We start from the raw sequence: 24,121 nt of genomic DNA on the forward strand, positions 1-24,121 counted from the left end.
TGACCGTCATGAGCAGTGATGAAACTCTGCCCATGAGCGTCACCATAGCAATTATTAAGGTAAAGAAAATCCAAGCCAGCATATGCCAAGTACCATATGGGTAATACAGGCAGAGGCAATAAACGGTTACAGGCAGTGGGGATAGGTGGGGTAATTGCCCTAGTACAGGATGTAGAGATAAAACTGAGCTACTAGAAATAACAGAAAATATTTACCTAGTAAAAGCACCTGCGATTAAGTGGACTCAACAGCCGTCCATTCTGGCTGCATTCCAGAGCTTGCATCAGAAAAAAGCATTGCCGTGTCTTTCCACATCAGGAGGCACAAGATAGCTTCTAAAGGCTGTCTTTTTAGGGAAAGGGTGAGAGTGGAGGGTGTTGAAAGAGCCTCAGCAGGCCTGGAACTCACTCTGTAGACTAGGCTGGCCTCAGATTCACAGAGATCCACCTGCCTCTGCCTCCTGAGTTCTGGGATTAAAGGCGTGAGCCACCAGGCCCAGATCTAAATTTGCATTTTTAAAATTCTATTTTGTCTATTTTTACTGTATGTGTTGCTTAAATGAAAATGGCCCCAATAGGTTCATGTCCTTGAATCCTTGGTCCCTGGTTGGTAGAACTGTTTGGGAAGGGTTAGAAGGTCCGTGGCATTGTTGGAAGAGGTGCATCACTGTGGGCAGGCTTTGAGGTATCAAAAGATTTGTACATTTCCAGTGTGCTCTCCACCTCCTGGTTGTGGATCAAGGTATGAGCTCTCGGGTCCAGAGAGATGCCTCAGTGGTTAAGACCCTAGTTCTTTCAGAGGACTTGGGTTTGATTCCTAGCATCCACATGAAGCCTCACAACTCTCTGTAATGCTTAAATCCCAACGAATCTGACACCTTCTCTGGTTTATGAGGGCACTGCATGCTTGTGGTGGTCCATACTTTTAATCCCAGAACTCAGGAGGGAGAGGCAGGTGGAACTCTATGAGTTCAAGGCCAGCCTGGTCTACAGAGCAAGTTCCAGGAGAGCCAAGGCTACATAGAGGAAAACCTGTCTCAAAAAACATCAACAACAAATTATAGAATCAGATTTCATAAAACTGATAATTAAAGACTGTTTGGCAGAAAATGCATCAAAATTTACCCAAGTGTGCCCTGCCCACAGAGTCCCCAGGAGCCTGTGGCACTGTGGCTAGTATGAATCAATTCGACCTTACATTATAGACAAAACTGACCCCCAGAAGCTCTGTCTAAATCTCCTTATCTACATCTGCTGGGAAGAGCGAGCACTCACTAGTAGAAGCTTGTGTCAGTACAACTCTGGGAAGTGGGTTGGTGCTCTAAGGGAATCATATAGGATGACGTAATGTCCACATCCACTTTCATGAAGACACAAACTAAAACCTGGGCATCCGGGGGCAGGGAACTGCATCCTTCTAGGTCCAGGTCTCACCCACCTCTCCTTCTCCTGTCTCCTGATTGGCTTCAGCCTGGAGCCAGCCAGTGAGTGACAGCAGATGCTCAGTGTCATGTCCATGTTTCTCTCTCCAGATTTCACTGGGAGTATGAGCATCAACACTCCAGAGCAGACAGTTCAGGAAGCCCAAGGGGAAACTGCGCACCTGCCCTGCATGTTCACCCTTAGCCCCGAGGACCAAGGACCACTGGACGTTGAGTGGCTTTGGCTTTCAGGACCTAATAACGAAGTGGTGGACCATGTGGTGAGTGTGCCCTGTGCCTGCTCAGTCTCACTAGGCAGGCGTGGTATCGTGGCTGGAAGGCCCACTGCCCAGCTTGAAACATAGAATGACCGGAGATTTCAGAAGAGGAGAGGCCCATCAGATTTCATGAAGGTTTCATGAGACAAAGGATGTTGTGGAAGTTCTGAGAATCTGGATTTGAAAGTGTATAACAGGAAACAAAGAACAAGAGAGGTGTGCTGAGTGAACTAGGCAGCAAGGGGATGCGTGTGTGGAATGTGCGTGTGCCACAGTCACTAGACTCTGGCAGAAGTCAGAATCAATGTCCTCTGTCTTTGTCACTTTTGTCTCCTCTCATTTCACTGTGTTGCCCCAGCTTGGTCTCAAAGTCCAGGACCCAGTCAGACTGCTACGTTAACCTCCCCTCCTCAGTTCTGGTCTACAAGTGTACCTCACTGCACCTGGCTCCTATAACCAGTAAAGGGCTCACGAGATGTACACAGTACGGTGAGCGTCCACATTCCCGCAGTCTGTTCTCCTCATTTCAAGTTCACTCTCCCACACAGTGAATTAGGAAAAGCTGAACATGGCAGCACATGCATGCAATCCTTCTCTATGTAGGTAGGCTGAGGCAGGGGGATTGAGAGTTTGAGGCCAGCTTGGGTTACATAACAAATTCCAGGTCAGCCTGAGCAGCCTGGTAAGGCTGAGTAACAAATAAAACAACAAACAAAAAGAATTTTAAAGCCTGTAAAATATCAGCATTAAACTATAGAAATTACAAAATACTGATGCAGAGGTTTTTCTAATCAAAGTGATCAGAGCCAAATGAAGAACACTGGAAAGTCAAAGACAGCTCCGAGGTGGAGCACAGCCAGTGATCCCATCCGCATCCAAGCACTGGCTCTCACTTGCCTTTTGAATGGTTCTTTAGTATTTATTTTATTTAAACTGTTTTCTATCACCTTCTTCTGACACATTGACTTTAAAAACGAATCAGTGTTGGACTGGCCCCTGTGGTGGCTGAGTGTGTAAGAGGGCTTGCTGTGCAAACGTGAGAACCTGAACTCAAATCCCAGCGTTCATGGAGAAAGCGGTGTGTGGGAATGCGTGCCTGTCATGGCAGCACTGGGGTGGAGGGAGTGGGGAGACGACAAGAGGACCGTGGAGGCCTGCTGGCTTCTATCTCAGCTGGCTCAATGAGAGACCTTGTTGGGCTGGCTAGTTTCATGTCAACTTGATACAACTGGAGTCATTCAGTGGAGAGGAGGGAACCTCAATTAAGAAAATGTCTCCATAAGATCAGGCTGGGGGCAAGCCTGCGAAGCACTTTCTTAATTAGCTATTAATGGGGGAGGGCCCAGCCCATCCTCAGTGGGACCATCCCTGAGCTGCTGGCCCCGGGTTTTATCAGAAAGCAGGCTGAGCAAACCATGAGGAACAAACCAGTAAGCAGCATCTCTCCATGACTCTCCATCGGTTCCTGCCTCCAGGTCCCTGCCCTGTTTGTGTTCCTGCCCTGACTTCCTTCAGTGATGAACAGAGACGATGAAGCATAAGCCAAGTAAACCCTTTCCTCTCCAGCTTGCTTTGGCCACGGTGTTTATCACAGCAATAGAAACCCTGACTAAGGCGAAGTCTCAAGGGATGAAGGTGGAGGCTGATCGTGATGGACACCCACCCATTACTATTTACTTGCCTGACAGACCCATAGGCCCATGAACACACACACACACACACACACACTCCCCAAACAATAAGCAAAAATCAAGTATTTAGGACAAAAAGTGATGTTAATAAATTATATTAGCCCAGGGAAAGGAAGCACATGAAAATATAGTAATACATATTGGATATACATTTTGGAGTGTGTGTGTGTGTACCCCATGGAAGGGTTTCCAACAGAGGCCAGATAAAGAGTCAGGATCTACTAGAGCAGGAGTTACAAGCTGTTGGGAGCCTCCAGCATGGCCACTCAGCATGGAACTTGGGTCCTCTGGATGACTAGCAAATACTCTTAAGGACTGAGTCACCTCATAAATATTTTATTTTTATTTGTGGCTCACAGAGAAGTCGTCATTTAAACTCTGAAAGTAGCATTCTTCTGGTTAGCGGTTAATCAGGGCAATCGGGCCACTGCTTATCTTTAGCAATTTCCTCAGTTTGCCCAAGTCATCGTGACAATCATTGAGGGATTTCCTGGGTTGTGAATGGCTTGTCTTCCCCTCCCAGGATGCACTTCTTCTATGTCCTCTGCTTCCCAAACTCCCTGCTTTCCCCTATTCATGAGAACTAGGACCCAGCTCGCTCTGGGCACTTGGCCACCCTCATTGCCTTGCTCTCCCCACCCCTCCTTCCCTGTGTTCTGTGCATCCTCAGTATCAGCTTCCACCCCAGGTCCTGCTACTCCTCTTCTCCCTTGGCAGGGCCATGACATTTAACCTCATCCAAGACTCTCGTGTGGTTGCCGTGTGAGTAAATGCTGGGTGGACAGACATCTTCAGTGCTACCGGCTGACACTTAGGGGTTGAGTGAAGAGGGTGTGATGAGAAGATGGACAGAGGAGACAACAGCTCCTCGGGGGGAGCCAGCTGTGGAGCCAGCTGTGGACCCCTAACTGTGCTCAGCTTCCAAGGTGCTGAGGAAGATAGGAAAGGAGAGCTCCAGGGGGCTGGGAGAGCATCAGCAAGTAGGGGGCAGAAAACACAGAAAAGGACTGCTGCCCCTCCCCTCAATAGGTTCCCACAGAGCCCACCTGGAAAACCATCTTCCGAGATGCCCATTTTGCTGCCCTTCACCAGAGTTAAACACTTCTACTTTGTCATTTTGTGCTTTGAATAGCATAGGTTTTTCTCACCCTGCCTGTTCCTACCTCTCTTTCTCACTCTTCTCCTCCTGTGTCTTTCCCTCCTTCCTTCCTTCCTTCCTTCCTTCCTTCCTCCCTTCCTCTGTCCCTCCCTCCCTTCCTCTGTCCCTCTTTTCCTCCCTCCCTCTGTTGTAATAGGAGTGGCAGGCTACGTTCCTGGCACCCGGCTGCCTGCACAGCTAGCTTTATCCGAAATAATTACACGGAAATTGTATTCTTTTAAACACTGCTTGGCTCATTAGTTTTAACCTCTTATTGGCTAGCTCTTACATATTGATCTAACCCATTTCTAATATTCTGTGTAGCACCACGAGCTGGCTTACCAGGAAAGATCTTAACCTGCGTCTGTCAGAAGTGGGAGAATCATGGCGACTCCTGACTCAGCTTCTTTCTCCCAGCATTCTGTTCTGTCTACTCTGCCTACCTAATTTTGTGTCCTATCAGGGCCAAGCAGTTTTCTTTATTAATTAACCAATGAAACAACAGATAAAAAGATGACCCACCTCCATCATCCCTCCCTCCCTTCTTTCCCCTTTCCCTCCCCTTTCCTCCCTCCCTCCTCCTCCCTCCCTCCCTCCCTTTCTCCTTTCTTTCCTTCCCTCCCTCCCTCCCTTCTTCCTTTCCTATCTTTTATTTTTTGATTCTATGGCAGCATGGTATGAAAAGGGCTTTAATGAAATAAATTTTGTGTATTTTGTTTTCTGGTTTGGCTAATTTTTCCCTTCTCTTTGGACTTTCTTTTAGATTATTTTGTATACTGTTGATAAAATTTATTCTGACTACTACTACGACCTGAAAGGACGAGTCCATTTTACAACTAATGATGTCGCGTCTGGTGATGCATCCATAAAAATAAGAACCGTTCGGCCTTCGGACAGTGGCACCTATCAGTGCAGAGTCAAGAAAGCCCCTGGTGTTGGCATGACAACCATTCGGCTGACAGTCGTTGGTAAGTCACTGCTGTTGCTAGAGAGGAGCTTCTCAGGCATGGGGTAAAAGGTCACAGTAATAAGTCACAGCATCTGTGTAAGACAAACATGGCTTTTACGGTAATAATTGTATTTATTTATTTTTGATATGCTGGGGATGAAACATGCTTACAAGGAAAGGGCTCTGCCACCGAGCCGCACCCCTAGCCTAGAGGAATAATGTTAAACTTTTGAAGTATCCCTAAATTCCTCACATAACACGGAATCAAAAACTACCACATTTTACATAAGAAAAATAAGAAGTCAGGTGGTGGTGGCACATGCCTTTAATTCCAGCACTCAGGAAGCAGAGACAGGCAGATCTCTGTGAGTTTGAGGTCAGCCTAGTGTACAGAGTGAGTGCCAGGATAATTAGGGCTGTTACACAGAGAAACCCTGTCTCAAACCCCCCCTCAAAAAAAAAAAGAAGGAAAGAAAGATGATGTGAGATTCCCCTCTGTATGCTATGAATATGTTTTATTATCAATGCTTAAGAGAGACGCTGCTTTGGCTTATGGCAGGATAGCTGCTGAAGGAGACAGACGCTGGAAACTTACTGGTAGGCCATAGGCTTGTGGTGATACACAGATTAATAGAAACCTGTAGTAATAAGAGCGGTGGCGGGGCTCCCAGCACCCCGGCCGCCTGTTCGGCTAGCTTATGCCCCGAAATAACTATACGGACACTGTATTCTTTTAAACACTGCTTGGCTCATTCTCTTCTAGGCTAATTCTCACATATTAATTTAGCCCATTTCTAATCATCTGTGTATGGCACCCCAAGGTGCGCTTACCAGGAAGATTCTAGTCTATGTCCATCCTGGGTCGGAGCTTCATCCTGGGAGCAGGGCATGGCGTCTCTCTCAGGCGTCTGCTCCCGAGAGGAGAGTGTCGAGACTCTGACCTCACTTCCTCTTCCTCCCAGCATTCTGTTCTGTCTACTCCTCCCACCTATCCTCTAACCAATAAAATGGGCCAAGGCAATTCCTTTATTAGCCAATGACCTTCCTCCATCAGAAAACAGTTAATTCAAGATGTTAGAAATATGCCTGAGTCATTGGCCAAGCAGTGTTGTAATTAATATTGTTTCTGTGATTATTTGCACCTGGGTGGCCAGGAAACGAATGCGCAGTCTCCGTTTACAGAAAGATAAGAAGTCCCTACTTTCTTTGCAAAATTCTTCACAATTTCCAAAATAAATGAAATTTTGTTGTTTGAGAAAAAACCCTGAGCCTGGACTCAGGAGAGCTGCTTCATTGTCTGTTGGGTCCAGTCTTCTGAGTTTGCCCTGAGAATGAAATCCATTGCACTTCCTTGGTCTTCAGTCTACGTGAGTTGACACATGGTGTATAAAAAGCTGTAGTCGTCACTGTACCTTCCAGCGTCACCCTTCAGAGCTGCGTGGGAGCTTCTGCTTTCAGTGCGCAAAGACAAATGAAGTTTCTATGGTGCAGAGCTGGATGTTTAGGACGCTGGGGATGGAATAGTGTGAGTGTGTGTGCCTGAATGTGTGTGTGTGTGGGGGGGGCTTGCATGGAAGCTGCTCCTTTGCCTGCCTTAAATGCACGTGTTACAGAATACAAACCTTAGAATAAGTGGTGAAAGTTTAAAATGCCTTCTCAAAACTACTAAAATAATTATGATTGACCCTTTTTGAAAGGAACTAGGAAAGACGATGAAATAAGGAATGTCTTAGCCGGGCGATGGTGGCACACACCTTTAATCCCAGCACTCGGGAGGCAGAGGCAGGTGGATCTCTGTGAGTTCGAGACCAGCCTGGTCTACAGAGTTAGTTCCAGGACAGGCTCCAAAGCCACAGAGAAACCCTGTCTCGAAAAACAAAACAAAACAAAAAAAAAGTCTTCAACATAACACGTAGGCCAGTTACTCAGTGGCTTTATGTGTGTGCAGTGTTGCAATGAGACGGCCCGCCGCAGGCTCAGTCTGGCTCCCAGGTGCTGGCACTATTTGGGTGGGTTTAGGAGGAAGTGTGCCACTGAAGGAAGGTTTGAGAATTCAGAAGCGACACACTGTTCATAGTGCACTCTCTGCTTCCTACCCAAGATGGGAGTGCTCAGATTGCTGTGCCAGCTGCCAGTGCAAGTTGCCATGACAGCCATTCCCCTGAGATGGTGATGAACCCTTATCCTTCCAGAACTGTAAACCCAAATGAGCACTTCCTTCTGCAGGTGTCCTTAGTCGTGGAGTCTTAATGAAAGCAGGAGAAAAGAACCTAATACTGTATATGTGAAACTTGGCAGTGTTTCTTTATAAATTTTCCTCATTAAAATTTTTTGCTCAGAAATCATTTTAACCATTCTGGGCTAAGAATGTAGCCCATTGTAGACTGCTTGCCTAATATAAATAGGCCTTGGTTTCCATCCTCAGTACCACTGCCACCAGAAAAAAAGTATCAATAAAAATTATCAACTTTCATTAAAAAAAACTTAGAATTAAAGACAATTGACAGAAAATGTATCCAAATTTACCCAAGTGTGCCCTGCCCACAGAGTCCCCAGGAGCCTGTGGCACTGTGGCTAGTATGAATCAATCCAACCTTACATTTATAGACAAAACTGACCCCCAGAAACTCTGTCTAAATCTCCTTGTCTACATCTGCTGGGAAGAGCGAGCACTCGCTAGCAGAAGCTTGTGTCAGTACAACTCTGGGAAGTGGGTTGGTGCTCTAAGGGAATCATATAGGATGACATAATGTCCACAGTCATTCCACTTTCATGAAGGTACAAACTAAAACCTGGGCATCCAGGGGCAGGGAACTGCATCCTTCTAGGTCCAGGTCTCACCCACCTCTCCTTCTCCCGTCTCCTGATTGGCTTCAGCCAGTGAGTGACAGCAGATGCTCAGTGTCATGTCCATGTTTCTCTCCCCAGGTTTCACTGGAGGTGTGAGCATCACTACTCCAGAGCAGACAGTTCAGGAAGCCCAAGGGGAAACTGCGCACCTGCCCTGCATGTTCACCCTTAGCCCCGAGGACCAAGGACCACTGGACGTTGAGTGGCTTCGGCTTTCAGGACCTAATAACGAAGTGGTGGACCATGTGGTGAGTGTGCCCTGTGCCTGCTCAGTCTCACTAGGCAGGCGTGGTATCATGGCTGGAAGGCCCACTTTCCAGGCTTGAGAACATAGAATGACCGGAGATTTCAGAAGAGAAGGAATCCAGGACCCAGTCAGACTCCCATTTTAACCTCCCCTCCTCAGTTCTGGTCTGCAAGTGTACCTCACTGCACCTGGCCCTGGCAGGGTTTTAAGATTTACATGAGGCTCCTATACCCAGCAAAGGGCTCATGAGATGTACACAGTACAGTGAGCATCCACATTCCCACAGTCTGTTCTCCTCATTTCAAGTTCACTCTTCCACACAGTGAACTTCTTACAAAGCAAAGAAAAAGCCGAGCATGGCAGCACATGCATGCAATCCTTCTCCGTGTAGGTAGGCTGAGGCAGGGGGATTGAGAGTTTGAGGCCAGCTTGGGCTGCGTAGCCTTACATGCAGCCTGAACTGCACAGTAAGGCCCTGTAGCAAATAAAACAACAAACAAGCACAATTTTAAAGCCTATAAAATATCAGTGTTAATTTATGGAAATCATATATAATATATAAAATATTGCTGTAGTTTTCTCTTTCCTCGTTCTTTGTTTGTTTGTTTGTTTGTTTTTGAGACAAACAGGGTTTCTCTGTAACTTTGGAGCCTGTCCTGGAACTCGCTCTTGTTGACCAGGCTGGTCTTGAACTCACAGAGATCCACCGCTTCTGTCTCCCTAGTGCTGGGATTAAAGGCATGCGCCACCACTGCCCGACTTGCACAAGTTTTCTTTAATCAAAGTGATCAGAGCCAAATGGAAAGGCAAAGAAAGCTCTGAGGAGGAGGCACATCCAAGGATCCTGGCTCCGAGTCCCTGCATCACATTAGTCTTTTAGTCGGTTCTTTAATATTTTGTTTTATCTCAAATGCTGCATATTAGCTTCATCGGACACATTTTATCTAAGAGATCGACACTGGGTTGGAGTGTTGGCTCAGTGAGTGAGAAGAGTGTATGCACAAGGAACTGTGATGGAATCCCTAGACTGGACGCGAGAAGCCATGCGTGGTAACGCATGCGAAGGGCAGAGGCGGGACGATGGCTGGGACTTTCTGGCTGCGCGCCTACATCCAGGTTCAATTTGAGACCCTTTCGCAGGAATAAGATAGCAAATACAAAACACAGCACCCAGTGCCTTCCTCGGTCCTCAGTGGCGTCATCCGCAGGTGACCACGCGCATGCGCACAAGTACGCTCGGTTTGGTTCGGTTTTTAGTCAGTTTATTATTTTTTTCCTTCTGTTTTCATTTTCTTTCAGGTTATTTTATATTCTTCAGACAAAATTTGTGATGACTTCTATCCAGATCTGAAAGGACGAGTGCGTTTTACCAGTAATGACATCGGGTCTGGGGACGCATCCATAAATATAACAAGTACCCAGCTGTCGGATGCTGGCACCTATCAGTGCCGAGTGAAACAAAGCCCTGGCGTTGTCAACAGGAACATCCAGCTGGCTGTCACTGGTAAATGTCTGTGGCTAGTCACGGGTGTCTTAGAAACAGGGTGGGTTCTCACAGCACTGAAGTCACAGCGATCTATAAGACAAAGCTTCGATTCTAGAGTAAGAATTAGACTCATTTTTGCTATGTTAGGAGTGAAACCCAGGACTCGGGCTTGCTAGGAAAGGGCTCTGGCACTGGGCCACACCCCTAGCTCTAGAGTGATAATTTTATTTCTAGTGTCTTCACGTTGTATGAGACATAAAGTGAACACATTTTTTTTCTTCTGCAAAAGAAAAGGAGTTACTTCTTTTGTTGTTACTTCATTTTGTTTGTGTGTCTTCATTTTATCTTGTGCATATGAGTGTTTTGCCTGCATGTATGCCTGGAAGCCAGGAAAGGGTGATGGGTCCCCTGCAACTGGAATCACAGAGAGTTATGAGCTGCCGTGTGGGTGCTGCAAATTGAACCTGGGGCCTCCCGAAGAACGGCCAGTGCTCTTAACCACTGAGCCATCTTTCCAGCCACTTGTTTTCTGTTTTGTTTTGTTTATTTATTTATTTTTTTGTGAGGCAGGGTCCCACTATGCATTCCTGGATAGCCTGGATCTGTGTAGAACGCATGGCCTCAAACTAACAGAGATATGTATGCCTACATTGCCTCTCAAGTGCTGGATTTAAAAGCATATGGCAACCTCCCCAGCCTATTTCAAACTTTGTAAAATTCATTGACAATTTAAAAAATAAGTGTAGATTGAGGTTTATTTTTTTTTGCTTAAGAATTTCATCCATGCATATAATCTATTTTTATAAAATCTACCCCAGTTGGTACCTCCAATTACTCCCCTATCCCTCCCATCCTCCCTGTTTTCCTTTTCAACTTCTTGCTGTCTCTTTCCTTCTCCCTCGGTTTGCCCCTCCCTCTTCCTCAGTTTGCCTCTCCCTCCCCCCCCCCCGTTTGCCCCTCCCTCAGTTTGCCCCTCCCCCATTTGCCCCTCCCTCTCCCCCTAACATGTCACTCAGTGTGGCCTTTTGTTTGTGGGTTGTAGATCAACTACAGACACATGAGCAGCCTCTCACTTCTCCATGAGCAACCATCAATTCCCATGCTCCTCAGAGGTGCGCTTTATAAGTTCCCTGCCCTGTCCATACTAGGATTCCGACTGGCTTTATTGTGCAGGTTTCTGCGAAGGGTCCTCTTTAAGTTGCTTAAACATAATTATAACCATTCTTTAGAATGCTTTGTCTGCAAGATCTTATAGGTTGTTCTGATTGACGTTCTTATAATGGGATTAATAATTGGGGTGGGGGACATGTTGTTTTTCGAGTTACTTTTGGTTCTGAACTGCGGCGTAGAGTAGTTTGTTAGTTGTATCCCTCCCTCCCTCCCTCCCTCTCTCAAATCACCCTTCCTTGTTCAGTAAAGGAATGTGCACTGTTCAGGAGAGAATTAAGATGTAAAAAGGTTGAAACCTTGTTTTCTTTTGTGGAACTTGTGCCGAGGACTACAGCTTCTGTCTCTATTCTTTTCAGACCTACTACTGTCTGTGTGAGCTGACACTGAAGGACCACACCCCACTGTTGCTCCTGCCTGTGTGAGCTAACATTGACCAATGCTCACACCCCCAGGGCTGCTCCTCCTCTCTGCTACCTTCTTCATGTCTTTCCAGGTCTAGTTCCAACTTCAGTAAGCTCTGGTCAGCAGAAGGTTGGGATGGGAGGTCCTGAGAGGCCAGGAGGTCCATGGGTGATATATGGTTCTCCACATTTCTGATAGCTAGGACGGACAAGAGTTTTGTTGCAAGTGTGCCGGGCGATGGTGGCGCACGCCTTTAATCCCAGTACTTGGGAGGCAGAGGCAGGCGGATCTCTGTGAGTTCGAGGCCAGCCTGGTCTACAGAGCTAGTTCCAGGACAGGCTCCAAAGCTACAGAGAAAGAAAGAGAAAGAACCCTGAGCCTGGACTCAGGAGAGCTGTGTTGTTGTTGCTTCGAACTTTGTCTTCTGAGTTTGCCCTGAGAATTAAATAAATTTCTGCATTTCCTTGGGCCTCGGTCTACTCTATGTGTACTGACACATGGTGTATAAAAAGCTGTAGTTGTCACTGTACCTGCCAGCGTCACCCTTCAGAGCTGCGTGGGAGCACTCTGAGCTCTGAGTTTTTGCTTTCGCTGCACAAAGGACAAATGAGTTTCTATGGTGCAGAGCTGGGTGTTTAGGATGCTGGGGATGTAACTGTGTGTGTGTGTGTGTGTGTGTGTGTCAGAGAGAGAAGAGAAAGAAGAGAGGAGAAGAGAGAGAGGAGAGAGAGAAGAGAGAGAGAAAGACAGAGAGAGAGGGAGAGAGAAGAGAAAGACACACACAGAGAGAGAGAGAGAGAGAGAGAGAGAGAGAGAGAGAGAGAGCGCACATGTGAGTATCTGTGTGGATACACAGGCACCATAGCATTCGGGGAGATGTTAGAGGACGACTTTCAGGAGCTGACATTCTTTTTCCACGGTGGCTTTCAGGGATCAAACTCAAGTCATCGACTAGCCTGACAAGCATTTTACCCACAGAGCTTCATCCCAACTTTGTTGAAATTGCTATTTGTTTAGCACTCAGATTATTGAACATCAAACAGAACAAAACAGAATTTGCAGCATCATCTTTAAGTGTGATATAACTGGAAGGTTTTTAAAATATTATGTGTGGCTAGCGCTATGGATCAGAGGTTAAGAGCACTGGTTGCTCTACCAGAGGACCAGAATTTGATTTCCGGCACCCAGTTGGCAGCTCACAGCTCTCTGTGACTTCAGTCTCAGATTCTATGCCTTCTTCTGGCCTCTGGGGGGCAACGCACACAGAGTCCCCAGGGAGCCTGTGGCACTGTGGCTAGCATGGATCATTTTGACCTTCCATTTATAGATAAAACTGATCTCCCTGTTGTCTGGGTTTCTGTCCTGCCTGGTTTCTATCCTCCCACCAGGTCCCACAGCCATTTAGCCCCAAAGAAATCACACAGAGGTCTATATTAATGATAAACTGGCCCATTAGCTCAGGCTTCTTATTAACTCTTATAACTTATATTAACCAACTATTCGTCTCTATGTTAGCCACATGGCTCGGTACCTTTTTCAGCGGGGTAATCACATCTTCCTTCTTCTGTGGTTGGGACAGGACTGGGGAGGAATGGGCTTCCTCCTTCCCAGAATTCTCCTGTTCTCATTGACCCGCCTTTACTTTCTGTCTGGTTGTCCCATCTATACTTCCTGCCTGGCTACAGGCCAGTCAGCATTTATTTAAAACATAATTGGCAGACAATAGACAATTGTCCCACACCATCTCCCAAAAACTCTGGCTAAATACTCTTGTCTACATCTGCTGGGAAGAGCGAGCACTCACTAGCAGAAGCTTGTGACTCTGGGAAGTGGGTGGTGCTCTAAGGGAATCATATAGGATGACATAATGTCCACAGTCATTGTACTTTCATGAAGACACAAACTAAAACCTGGGCATCGGGGGGGGGGGGGGGGGAGGGAACTGCATCCTGCTAGGTCCAGGTCTCACCCACCTCTCCTTTTCCTGTCTCCTGATTGGCTTCAGCCAGTGAGTGACAGCAGATGTTCAGTGTCATGCCCATGTTTCTCTCCCCAGGTTTCACTGGAGGTGTGAACATCACTACTCCAGAGCAGACAGTTCAGGAAGTCCAAGGGGAAACTGCACACCTGCCCTGCATGTTCACCCTTAGCCCCGAGGACCAAGGACCACTGTTCATTGACTGGATGCTGCTCACTGGACCTGAAAATGAGGTGGTGAATCGTATGGTGAGTGTGCCCTGTGCCTGCTCAGTCTCACTAGGCAGGCGTGGTATCGTGGCTAGAAGGCCCACTGCCCAGACTTGTGAACATGGATAGAATGACCGGAGATTTCAGAAGAGGAGAGGGCCATCAGATTCCTTGAACACATCAGGGACAAGATGTGGAAGTTCTGAGAATGTGGACTTGAACGTTGGTGACAGGAGGCAAAGAAAAAGAGGAGTGTGCCGAGCAGGCTGGGCAGCAAGGGTGTGTGTGTGTGTGTGTGTGTGTGTGTGTGTGCGCAGAGTGTGTGTGACAGAGTCACTAGGCTCTGTCAGATGTCAGAGTCTATGTCTGTTATTTTTGTCGTCCTCAAGCTTTAGTGCCCCTAGTCACCGGAACTACAAGTATGGCCCATCATGCCTGGTTTCTAAATCGCAATAAGACAAAAAGCAATTTGTCTTTTTTAGTTACATTTCATAGGCAAATTATGATGGCTTTCTTGGGTGGGGGGACAAAGGGTGACCTGTTCTTGATTTTTCTTGGTTTTTTTACTACACCCCCAGAGGCAGCTGGGAAATAAGGGCATACCAGAAAGAACAAGTGTATGGTCCTGTCCAGTGTCACCAAACCCTCATCTAGTGCTGGGCTGTGTTATTCAATCATAATGAATGTTATTTAACCAAACCCTTATCTAGTACTGGGCTGTGTTATTCAATCATAATGAATGTTACTTAACCACATTGGTTTCCATTTATAATGGGAATATAGAAGCCAAAGATTTGGCTCAGTACTTAGGAGCACCGGCTACTCTTCTAGAGGACCTGGTCTCAGTTCCCAGCATCAACATGGCAGCTCACGCCTGTCTGTTACTTCAGTTCAGGTGACCCAGAACTCTCTTCTGGCCTCTGAGTGCTGATGGTATAGAATATTATTTTAGCTTGGCAAAGATGTGTTACATTTGTTTATGCTGCAGAATATTACCTTAGATATTGCTTTCGTTTATGCTGCATTTGTTTAACAATGTGAAGCTGTGTGTGTTTAACAATGTGAGGATGTGTGTGTTTAACAATGTGAAGCTGTGTGTGTTTAACAATGTGAGGATGTGTGTGTTTAACAATGTGAAGCTGTGTGTGTTTAACAATGTGAAGCTGTGTGTGTTTAACAATGTGAAGCTGTGTGTGTTTAACAATGTGAGGATGTGTGTGTTTAACAATGTGAAGCTGTGTGTTTAACAATGTGAGGATGTGTGTGTTTAACAATGTGAAGCTGTGTGTGTTTAACAATGTGAAGCTGTGTGTGTTTAACAATGTGAGGATGTGTGTGTTTAACAATGTGAAGCTGTGTGTTTAACAATGTGAGGATGTGTGTGTTTAACAATGTGAGGATGTGTGTGTTTAACAATGTGAAGCTGTGTGTGTTTAACAATGTGAGGATGTGTGTGTTTAACAATGTGAGGATGTGTGTGTTTAACAATGTGAGGATGTGTGTGTTTAACAATGTGAGGATGTGTGTGTTTAACAGTGTGAGGATGTGTGTGTTTAACAATGTGAGGATGTGTGTGTTTAACAGTGTGAGGATGTGTGTGTTTAACAATGTGAGGATGTGTGTGTTTAACAGTGTGAGGATGTGTGTGTTTAACAGTGTGAGGATGTGTGTGTTTAACAGTGTGAGGATGTGTGTGTTTAACAATGTGAGGATGTGTGTGTTTAACAATGTGAGAATGTGTGTGTTTAACAATGTGAGGATGTGTGTGTTTAACAATGTGAAGCTGTGTGTGTTTAACAATGTGAAGCTGTGTGTGTTTAACAATGTGAAGCTGTGTGTGTTTAACAATGTGAAGCTGTGTGTGTTTAACAATGTGAAGCTGTGTGTGTTTAACAATGTGAGGATGTGTGTGTTTAACAATGTGAAGCTGTGTGTGTTTAACAATGTGAAGCTGTGTGTGTTTAACAATGTGAAGCCGTGTGTTTAATGATGTAAAGAGGTGTTGCATTTGTTTCGCTTTGCCTGCCTAAGGCACCTGATTGGTCTAGTAAAGAACTGAAAGGCCAATAGCAAAACAGGAAAAAGGATAGGTGGGGCTGGCAGGCAGAGAGAATAAATAGGTGAAATCTAGGCTTGGAAGGAGAAGAGGTAGAACAAGAGAAGAAGAGAATGAGGAACAAGCCAGGGGCACAAAACCAGCCAGACACAGAGAAGCAGTGAAGTAGAATATACAGAAGTAAGAAAGGTAATAAGCCCCAAGGCAAAAAGTATACAAAAAAAAGGTTAATTTAATTTAAAAGAGCTGGCCAGAAACAAGCCTAAGCTAGGCTGAGCATTCAAAACTAAAAATAAGTCTCTGCACCATGATTTGGGAGCTGGTTGGTGGCCCAAAAGAAAAAATCCCAGTACATGCTGGGATTATAGGTGAGTGCTACCACACATGGCTCGACCTAAATATGATTCAAATTAATAAAAAAGCTTAAAATAGTAATAAAAAATAGGGTTGTGGAGCTACACCCCAGGCCACACTGGCCAATTTTTACTTCCTCGTTCTGTTTTTAAGTAGTGTAGGTTTCCTTGTAATGTGTTCCTTTCTCTTCTCCTTCCTTCTTTCCTTTCTTCCTTCCTTTCTCTTCTTCCTGTGTATGTAATGTAGTACATGTGTGTACAGATGCATGTATACATGTGTGAGCATGCATGTGGAAGCCAGAGGTGGAGGTCAGGTGTCATCTGCTCTCTGTCCATCACATGTTTGAGATATGATCTCTCACTGAAACTGGAACTCACCGACGGCTAGACTGACTAGCCACAAGGGCCTAGGCTTTGCCCCCAACCCTGCCTCTAGGGGCAGGAATCATGTCTGGTTCTTACACTAGCTCTGGATTCCTAACTCAGGTTCTTGTGTTTGTCCATCACTTTATTTACTGAGCCTCCTCTCTGGTTCTCTTTACTTTCTCTCTCTCTTCTTCCGTATCTCTTTTATCTCTCATTTCTATTTCATTTTTAAATTCTGTGATAACATGGTATAGACAGGCTTTAACAAAAGATTTTTTTAAGATTTATTTTTTATTTCATGTGAGTCTTTTTGTTTTTATGTTCATCTGTGTACCGTGTGCATGCCCAATGCCAGTGGAGGCCAGAGTGGCTGCTTAATCCCAGGGATATGAAGTTACAGGCCACTGGGACCTGCCATGTGGGTGCTAAGCCCCAATCCTGGGTCCTCTGGAAGAGAACTACATGCGTCTAACCCCTGAGCCATTTCCTCAGCCTATGTTTGTTTTTTCTTATGTTTTGGTTTTCTTTTAGTTTATTGTAAGTTTAGCAGACAAAATTTATGATGGCTTCTATCAAGATATGAAAGGGCGTGTGAAGTTTACCAGTAATGATCTCCGGTCTGGTGATGCGTCTATAAATATAACCAATGTTCAGCTCTCTGACGCTGGCACCTACCAGTGTGAAGTGTTCCATGGCACTGGTGCTGCTAAGAGGGCCATTCAGCTGACAGTTGTCGGTAAGTTCCTGTTGTCGGTAGAATGATGGCTCACTACCGGGGTGAAAGGTCACGGTACTAAAATCAAACATTCATGTAAGACAAACTTATCTTTTCCCATAATTGTATTTACTCATTTTTGACAGGATAGGAGTGGAACATGCCTCATGCTTCCTATGAAAGAGCTCCATGACTGTACCACAGCCCTGGCCCTAGAATTGTAAGTAAACTTTTGAAGTATTTCTAATGTCCTCACATATCTTAAAACATAATGCTACCACATTTATAGATAAGAAAAATAAGAATCAATTAACTCCTTTACTGTTAAGAATATTTCCTAACGTGAGCTCTCTGCCGACACCAAAAAATCCCCATCAAGTCAAATCACAACAAGCTGAATTAAAGGATATCCAGGTTTAATGGGATTTCTGTGCTCTTGGGTGCCCCCCACCCACGAGGAGAAACCACCAATATGACCACAGGGCTGGGGGGAGGGAAGACAGGGGTCGGACATGGGACCGCGAAGGGACTCTCTGGGGAGCAGTTTAAATAGACTGGGGGGGGGAGGCTTGGCAGGCTGCCTGGACACTCCTCTGAGGAGGGGTCAAGGTTCGGTGGGCACAAGGGCGGGGCCTCCAAAGATGGAGGTCAGAGACGGGGACTTCCATTTATGATTTCCAAAACTGTTGTTTGAGAAAGAACCCTGAGCCTGGACTCAGGAAAGCTGCATTGTTGTCTGTTGTTGTTTGTTTGTTTTACTCTTTGGAGGTCCGCCACCCAGCTCCCAGATAAATCACACACGGACGCTTATTCTTACTTATGAATCATTGGCCTTCGCTTGACTTAAATCTTGCCAGCTTTTCTTAAATTATCCCATCTACCTTTGGCCTCTGGACTTTTTTTCTTTTCTTACTTCTGTATGTCTCTCGTTCTCTCTTACTCATGGCTGCCCCCTAATGTCCTCTTCTTGTTCTCTTGCTCCCTGATATCTTGTCCCAGATTCCCCTTCATATTTATTTTCTCTTCCTGCCAGCCCTGCCTACCCATTCTCCTGTCTTGCTATTGGCCTTTTAGCTCTTTATTAAACCAGTCGGGTGTTTTAGGCAGGCAAAGTAACACAGCTTCACAGAGTTAAACAAATGCAACATAAAAGAATGCAACACATCTGTGCATCATCAAACAAACGTTTCACAGCATAAAGAAATGTAACACTTCTTAAATTTTCCGCAGCAGATGTCATGGTGACTGTCGTTTTGGATCTAGTCCTCTAAGTTTGCTCTGAGAATTAAATACATTTCTACATTTCCTTGGGCCTCAGTCTACACACTATGCGTATTGGAACATGGTGTTGAACATAAAAAGCTTCAATCATCACTGTAGGGTGATGGAGGAAGGTCATTGGCTAATAAAGGAACTGCCCTGGCCCATTTTATTGGTTAGAAGATAGGTGGGAGGAGAAAACAGAACAGGATACTGGGAGGAAGAGGAAGTGAGGTCAGAGACTCCACAGCTCTCTCGGGAGCAGACGCCAGAGAGAGACGCCTCAGAGAGAGACGCCATGCTCCTGGCTCCTGGGCAGACGCATGCTATGAAGCTCCGACCCAGGATGGACTAGGCTAAAATCTTCCCGGTAAGACCGGTTCTCACAGATTATTAGAGATGGGTTGATCGGGATAACAGGATTAGCCAGTAAGGGCTAGGGCTAAAGGGCCAAGCAGTGATTAAAAGAATACAGTGTCTGTGTAATTATTTTGGGCATAAGCTAGCCGGGCAGGCGGCCTGGGGTGCTGAGAACGCAGCCCTGCCGCCCCTATTACTACAGTTGGCGCCCAGACGTCGAACAACTAAACCCATTTAAAAAACCTGAGAAGGCTTAAAAATAAGGGAAAGAGAGTTTAACACAGATTTTTGCTGTTTGTTGGTGGCGTGCTGTAGAGAGATTTCCTGATTCGGCAACAGTAGCAGAAAAAAAACGCTGTGTCATTTTAAAGCGCGACTTCCTGGGGCTGTGCCGCCATTGCGATCTCTGTCTGGCTCCTGCGGGAGACAGAGCTTTTGAATAGAGCATTTGGAGTAAAGTGCTACGATTTGTTTGATGGCAACTAGACTCGCTGTGTTCTCGGGTCTGCTCTTCTTGTTAGAGGCAAGCATGCGCTTTCATCTAAGAGAGGCTTCCTGACTCAGCTTTAGCTGCAAAGCCTGCAGCTCATTAAGAGGTCCTGCCATGAAACACTTAAACGGTGTTGACGAAAAGCTGAACGCATGCTTTTCGGTTTTCAGCCATAGCAGGAAAAAAGCTGCGCCATTTAAAAATGCGGGCTTTCTGGGTTGTCCTGCCAGGGCAAACTCTGACTCTTTTACACAGGCGGTTTGTGCTGTTTGCAAGCACAGGCTGCTGAAGCTCGCTTGCTGGTAGGGACCTTGAAATGCCGTAGAGTTGTCACAGTAAACATGGCTACAGCCAGTACCTCAGCCATGAGGCTGGAAAGCTAAGGAATGGACTGGATCTAGTTGGCAAAGCCACGCCTTTAGTCCTACTGAGATTGCTTGGTAAATTAAAGATTCATGTGGTCAGAAAAAGAGAGATATACAGTAAAGAGAGATTCAAAGACAGAGAAAATTTCTGAATGGTTTAAACTGTGTTAAAAATATATGCAGACTAAAAGTTGAAGTTCTTAAACTAAAAAACAAAAAAAGGAAGAGAGTTGTTGTGTGTGGTAGCACACGCCTTTAATCCCAGTGCCTAGAAGGCAGAGACAAACAGATCTCTGTGAGTTCAAGGTGTAGTAGTGTACACCTTTAATCCCAATGCCTGGGAGGCAGAGACAGGCGGATCTCTGAGAATTCAAAGACAGCCTGGTCTACAGAGTTACTTCAGGTCAAAGATACAGAGAACCTGTCTCAAAAAGCAAAAAGTTAAAAGTAAAAAATAAACGAAATAGAGGTTAAAACAAAGCTGTACAAAGATGGAAAATACACAGAGAATTTTGAGACTGTATGCTATTATGCTCTCTTTGATTTGTTTGCATGCTGAGGAAAGAGCAAAAGCTACTAAAAGATATTTATTTATAAATACTGCTGAACTAATCCAACATAGATATTATGAATTTGGATCTAAGGATATGATACTTTGGAAAGGAGTTTCTTATTTTGTTTTCACAGAGGATGAGACCCTGTTCATTTCTTCTATTCCGATTTGGTATGATGGACCACGCCCTCCTGAAGGGTTGGTGTGAACGCCTTCAAAAAATTGCTTCGCTCAACTGCCAACTGAGATGAAACTAGCACACAGGTTATACCATGAAAGACCAAATTAACGACGCCCCCATTCAGCAGGAAGCAGTTTGGAGAGAAATAATTGCGCCCAAATTCCCAAAAACTGTTTATAAATGTTCTTTTACATTTAAAGGGGGATATGATACAGATATGAATAATTTGCATTAGTATAGATTTTGCTTTATTGATAGAGATTTAAGGTCAATTTTGTTATATGTATAAGTGTTTCTGATTTTGATTAAGGTATTGTGATTGTGTAGTTCATTTAAATATGTACTGTATAATTAAGAAATATAGGTTGTTAATGGATAATCATCGATAATAGTAAAGCTTGTAGTCATGTTAGTTAGATTTTCTAGATATATAGAGATATATTTTAGATAGACATTCTTCATGTCTTTCAAAGATTACAGAATAGGACATTTAATGTTTTAATAACTGAGGACTTTTCATGACAATGAGACACTCTGCTCCTGGCAGCACCAATCTACTTCGAGAGGAAGATGGGCATCGAAGAGGATCATTATGGAGTTTGATAGCCATTTGGGCAAGAAACTGCTCTTGCCTGGACTACTGCATAAACTGGACACAGAGAACCCGCAGAGAGAGGACTACTGAACTTGCCTAAGGTGAGATGGTCTTTCGGGGTTCCTGATTCATGAAAGAGTCTGCGAGACATTCTGCAGGACACAACAGATAGTGACTGAACTGACTTTGAATTTTCCTGCTTTATGGAAATGTCTGCTGGATACCATGGGCCTGAAGGCTGAAGATGGATGCCCCAACGATACAGAGGAACTTTGGGTGACTGTCCAGGCAGCGAGATGTCTCTGTCATTTCTAGAGTTTTAAAAGTTGCTTTTTTCTTGTTTGCTTAGGTAGTAGTGTATCTTTCTGGAGTCTTTGATGGAGTTAAGAATAGTTAGTTATAGTTATAGTTTTCCTTAGTTATGATAAAGATTGTTGTAACTTTTACTTGATAACTGTTTTGTTATATGTAATTTTGCTATGTTAAAGCCTTTTTTTTTTTTTTGTTTAAACCGAAAAAGGGGAAATGATGGAGGAAGGTCATTGGCTAATAAAGGAACTGCCCTGGCCCATTTTATTGGTTAGAAGATAGGTGGGAGGAGAAAACAGAACAGGATACTGGGAGGAAGAGGAAGTGAGGTCAGAGACTCCACAGCTCTCTCGGGAGCAGACGCCAGAGAGAGACGCCTCAGAGAGAGACGCCATGCTCCTGGCTCCTGGGCAGACGCATGCTATGAAGCTCCGACCCAGGATGGACTAGGCTAAAATCTTCCCGGTAAGACCGGTTCTCACAGATTATTAGAGATGGGTTGATCGGGATAACAGGATTAGCCAGTAAGGGCTAGGGCTAAAGGGCCAAGCAGTGATTAAAAGAATACAGTGTCTGTGTAATTATTTTGGGCATAAGCTAGCCGGGCAGGCGGCCTGGGGTGCTGAGAACGCAGCCCTGCCGCCCCTATTACTACAGTAGGGTGTCAGAGTCGCCCTTCAGAGCTGCACGGGAGCGCTCTGAGCTCTTGCTTTCGTTGCATAAAGACAGATGAGATTTCTATGGTGCAGAGCTGGGTGTTTAGATGCTGGGGATGGAACAGAGGAGAAAGCTGATGGAGAAGCCAGACCACATCAGGCAGTGATGTCACATTCCTGGTATCACTGTTTTCATCCTTAAAGTGGGAGACGAGACAGGCTGGGAGGTGGTGAAGTTCTCTCGCTGATGGTCAAGAGGACAAAGGGGAACTCTATGATTGTCGGGCTGCGAGGTTTCTTTTCTTTCTGTGGATCATGGGGTAATGTGCCAATATCGATCCCCTCACGTTCAGAAATCAGAAAGGTGATAGCTGCATTACACGTGAGCACCTTACTGTATAGGCTTCATACAGGTGGGTGGTGGCTAGTCCTCCATCAGAGCAGCAAGCTCTTGTTCTGCGACCTAAGGTCTCTTGTTTTAGAAGATGCTTGAGCACATATTTTGTAGGTATTTCTGATTGTCTGGCACAACCCTAGAAGTAAACAGTCAGGGCCCCTCCTCGCATACACACACCCCAACTGTTCCTTGTTCCTTCTATCTGATGGACTCATCCAAGGGACAGGTGAAGAAGGGTCGTATGTGGGAGTCGGAGTCGTATGAACACTCCTGTCCTCTAGAGCAGGAATATCAGCGCAGAGACCTGTTTGTGCTTTCTAATAAGGACAGCAGATTCTTTAAAAATACTTTGATTTCTTTGTTTTATGTGTTTTCCCTGCATGTAGGTATGTCTGCACCACAGACACGCCTTGTTCCCTCAGAGGTCAGAAGAGGGTGTCGGATCCCCTGCACCTAGAGTTATGGTTATGAGCCACTATATGGGTCCTGAACTCAAACTGGGTCCTTCCTCGGGCAACAAATGCTCTTAACCACTGAGCCACTTCTTACACTTCAAGGATAGCATGTACTCTTAACTGTACCATTGGTTTCTTTTTTTTTTTGTTAAATATTTATTTATTTATTATGTATACAATATTCTGTCTGTGTGTATGCCTGCATGCCAGAAGAGGGCACCAGACCTCATTACAGGTGGTTGTGAGCCACCATGTGGTTGCTGGGAATTGAACTCAGGACCTTTGGAAGAGCAGGCAATGCTCTAAACCTCTGAGCCATCTCTCCAGCCCCATTGGTTTCTTTTTTAAGGGTCCCCTGGCTGACCTTGAAGTTGAGCTCCTTTTGGCTCACCTCCCAAGTCTTTGAATTGCATATTTGTATCTGTAAATGGTTTGCATTGTTGAGGTTTTTAAAATATTTCTAATTTTTACTGCATATGTAAATCATACCTATTATGTAAGTTGCTTTTCCCTAAGCAAATGCCTTTCTTTTCAGGCTAATCATCTTCCCCAGAGATCACATCAATTGAACTTCTAATTAAGTTTTGCCAAGTATTTGATCCTGTGAATCTCATGAAATGTGCCGTGTGCTCCTGCACTCCTTCAACCTCGAAAGAACCCTTTGTGACAATAAACCAGTGTCTCGTAATTCTGTTTGACTCTCTGTCTTCAGTTCACCCTGTATTCTAATGTTAGAGAACCCGGCACCAATATCTTGGAGATAAGAGGTTTAATTTTTCTGGATATCAGTTGATAAAAACAAATATGACTTGAATTCTGAGCTTTGGAAAAAGAATGTAAGTCCTTCAAATAAACAATATTGCTTTAGCTCCATTCCGTGCTCTCTGGAGGACAGGTGTAAACACCGACAGTTTGCTTACTGTCCTGCTCCGTCCTTTATTACAGCTGTGGCTCTCCAGTGCTGGTACTGGGCTCCTGTAATTCAGCTCTGGAAGCGCCTCCCCCAGGGTGCGGAAGGTTTCGCACTAATGTGTATATTTTGCTTTATTGGTGTGAGTCTGCACGCGTGTTGCATGTGGTGCACATGCATGCATGTTCTTCAGTCACGCTCCACCCAATTTTGTTGAGTTGGGGTCTCTGACCTGAACCCGGAGATCACAGATTTGCTGGTCTTTCCCAGGCTGGGGTTCAG

At 45.2% G+C, this 24,121-nt stretch overlaps 1 protein-coding gene across 1 annotated transcript; it reads left to right on the forward strand.

Moving 5' to 3' along the window:
* The first annotated feature begins 8 nt into the window (after positions 1 to 8).
* On the forward strand, positions 9 to 23,587 carry LOC121464543 (coxsackievirus and adenovirus receptor homolog). Its single transcript, XM_041677574.1, has 10 exons — positions 9 to 59; positions 711 to 741; positions 1,532 to 1,701; positions 5,291 to 5,495; positions 8,405 to 8,574; positions 9,873 to 10,077; positions 13,688 to 13,857; positions 17,125 to 17,329; positions 17,460 to 17,528; positions 23,465 to 23,587. Exons 1-9 carry the CDS (start codon positions 9 to 11, stop codon positions 17,486 to 17,488), a joined length of 1,236 nt encoding a protein of 411 aa, XP_041533508.1. The 3' UTR covers positions 17,489 to 17,528; positions 23,465 to 23,587.
* The last annotated feature ends 534 nt before the right edge of the window (positions 23,588 to 24,121 follow it).

Source organism: Microtus oregoni, unplaced genomic scaffold, assembly GCF_018167655.1.
Source record: "Microtus oregoni isolate MIOR12 unplaced genomic scaffold, Mior012 000028F_ref0000031, whole genome shotgun sequence".
NCBI classification, from domain to species: Eukaryota; Metazoa; Chordata; class Mammalia; order Rodentia; family Cricetidae; genus Microtus; species Microtus oregoni.

Excerpts from the sequence above, each read along its gene's own strand:
- LOC121464543 (XM_041677574.1), top strand. The coding sequence starts at position 9 with ATGAGCAGTGATGAAACTCTGCCCATGAGCGTCACCATAGCAATTATT. Across the intron at positions 60-710 it reads TCACCATAGCAATTATTAAG|TGTGCTCTCCACCTCCTGGT; the intron begins GTAAAGAAAATC and ends GTACATTTCCAG. Across the intron at positions 13,858-17,124 it reads ATGAGGTGGTGAATCGTATG|TTTATTGTAAGTTTAGCAGA; the intron begins GTGAGTGTGCCC and ends GTTTTCTTTTAG.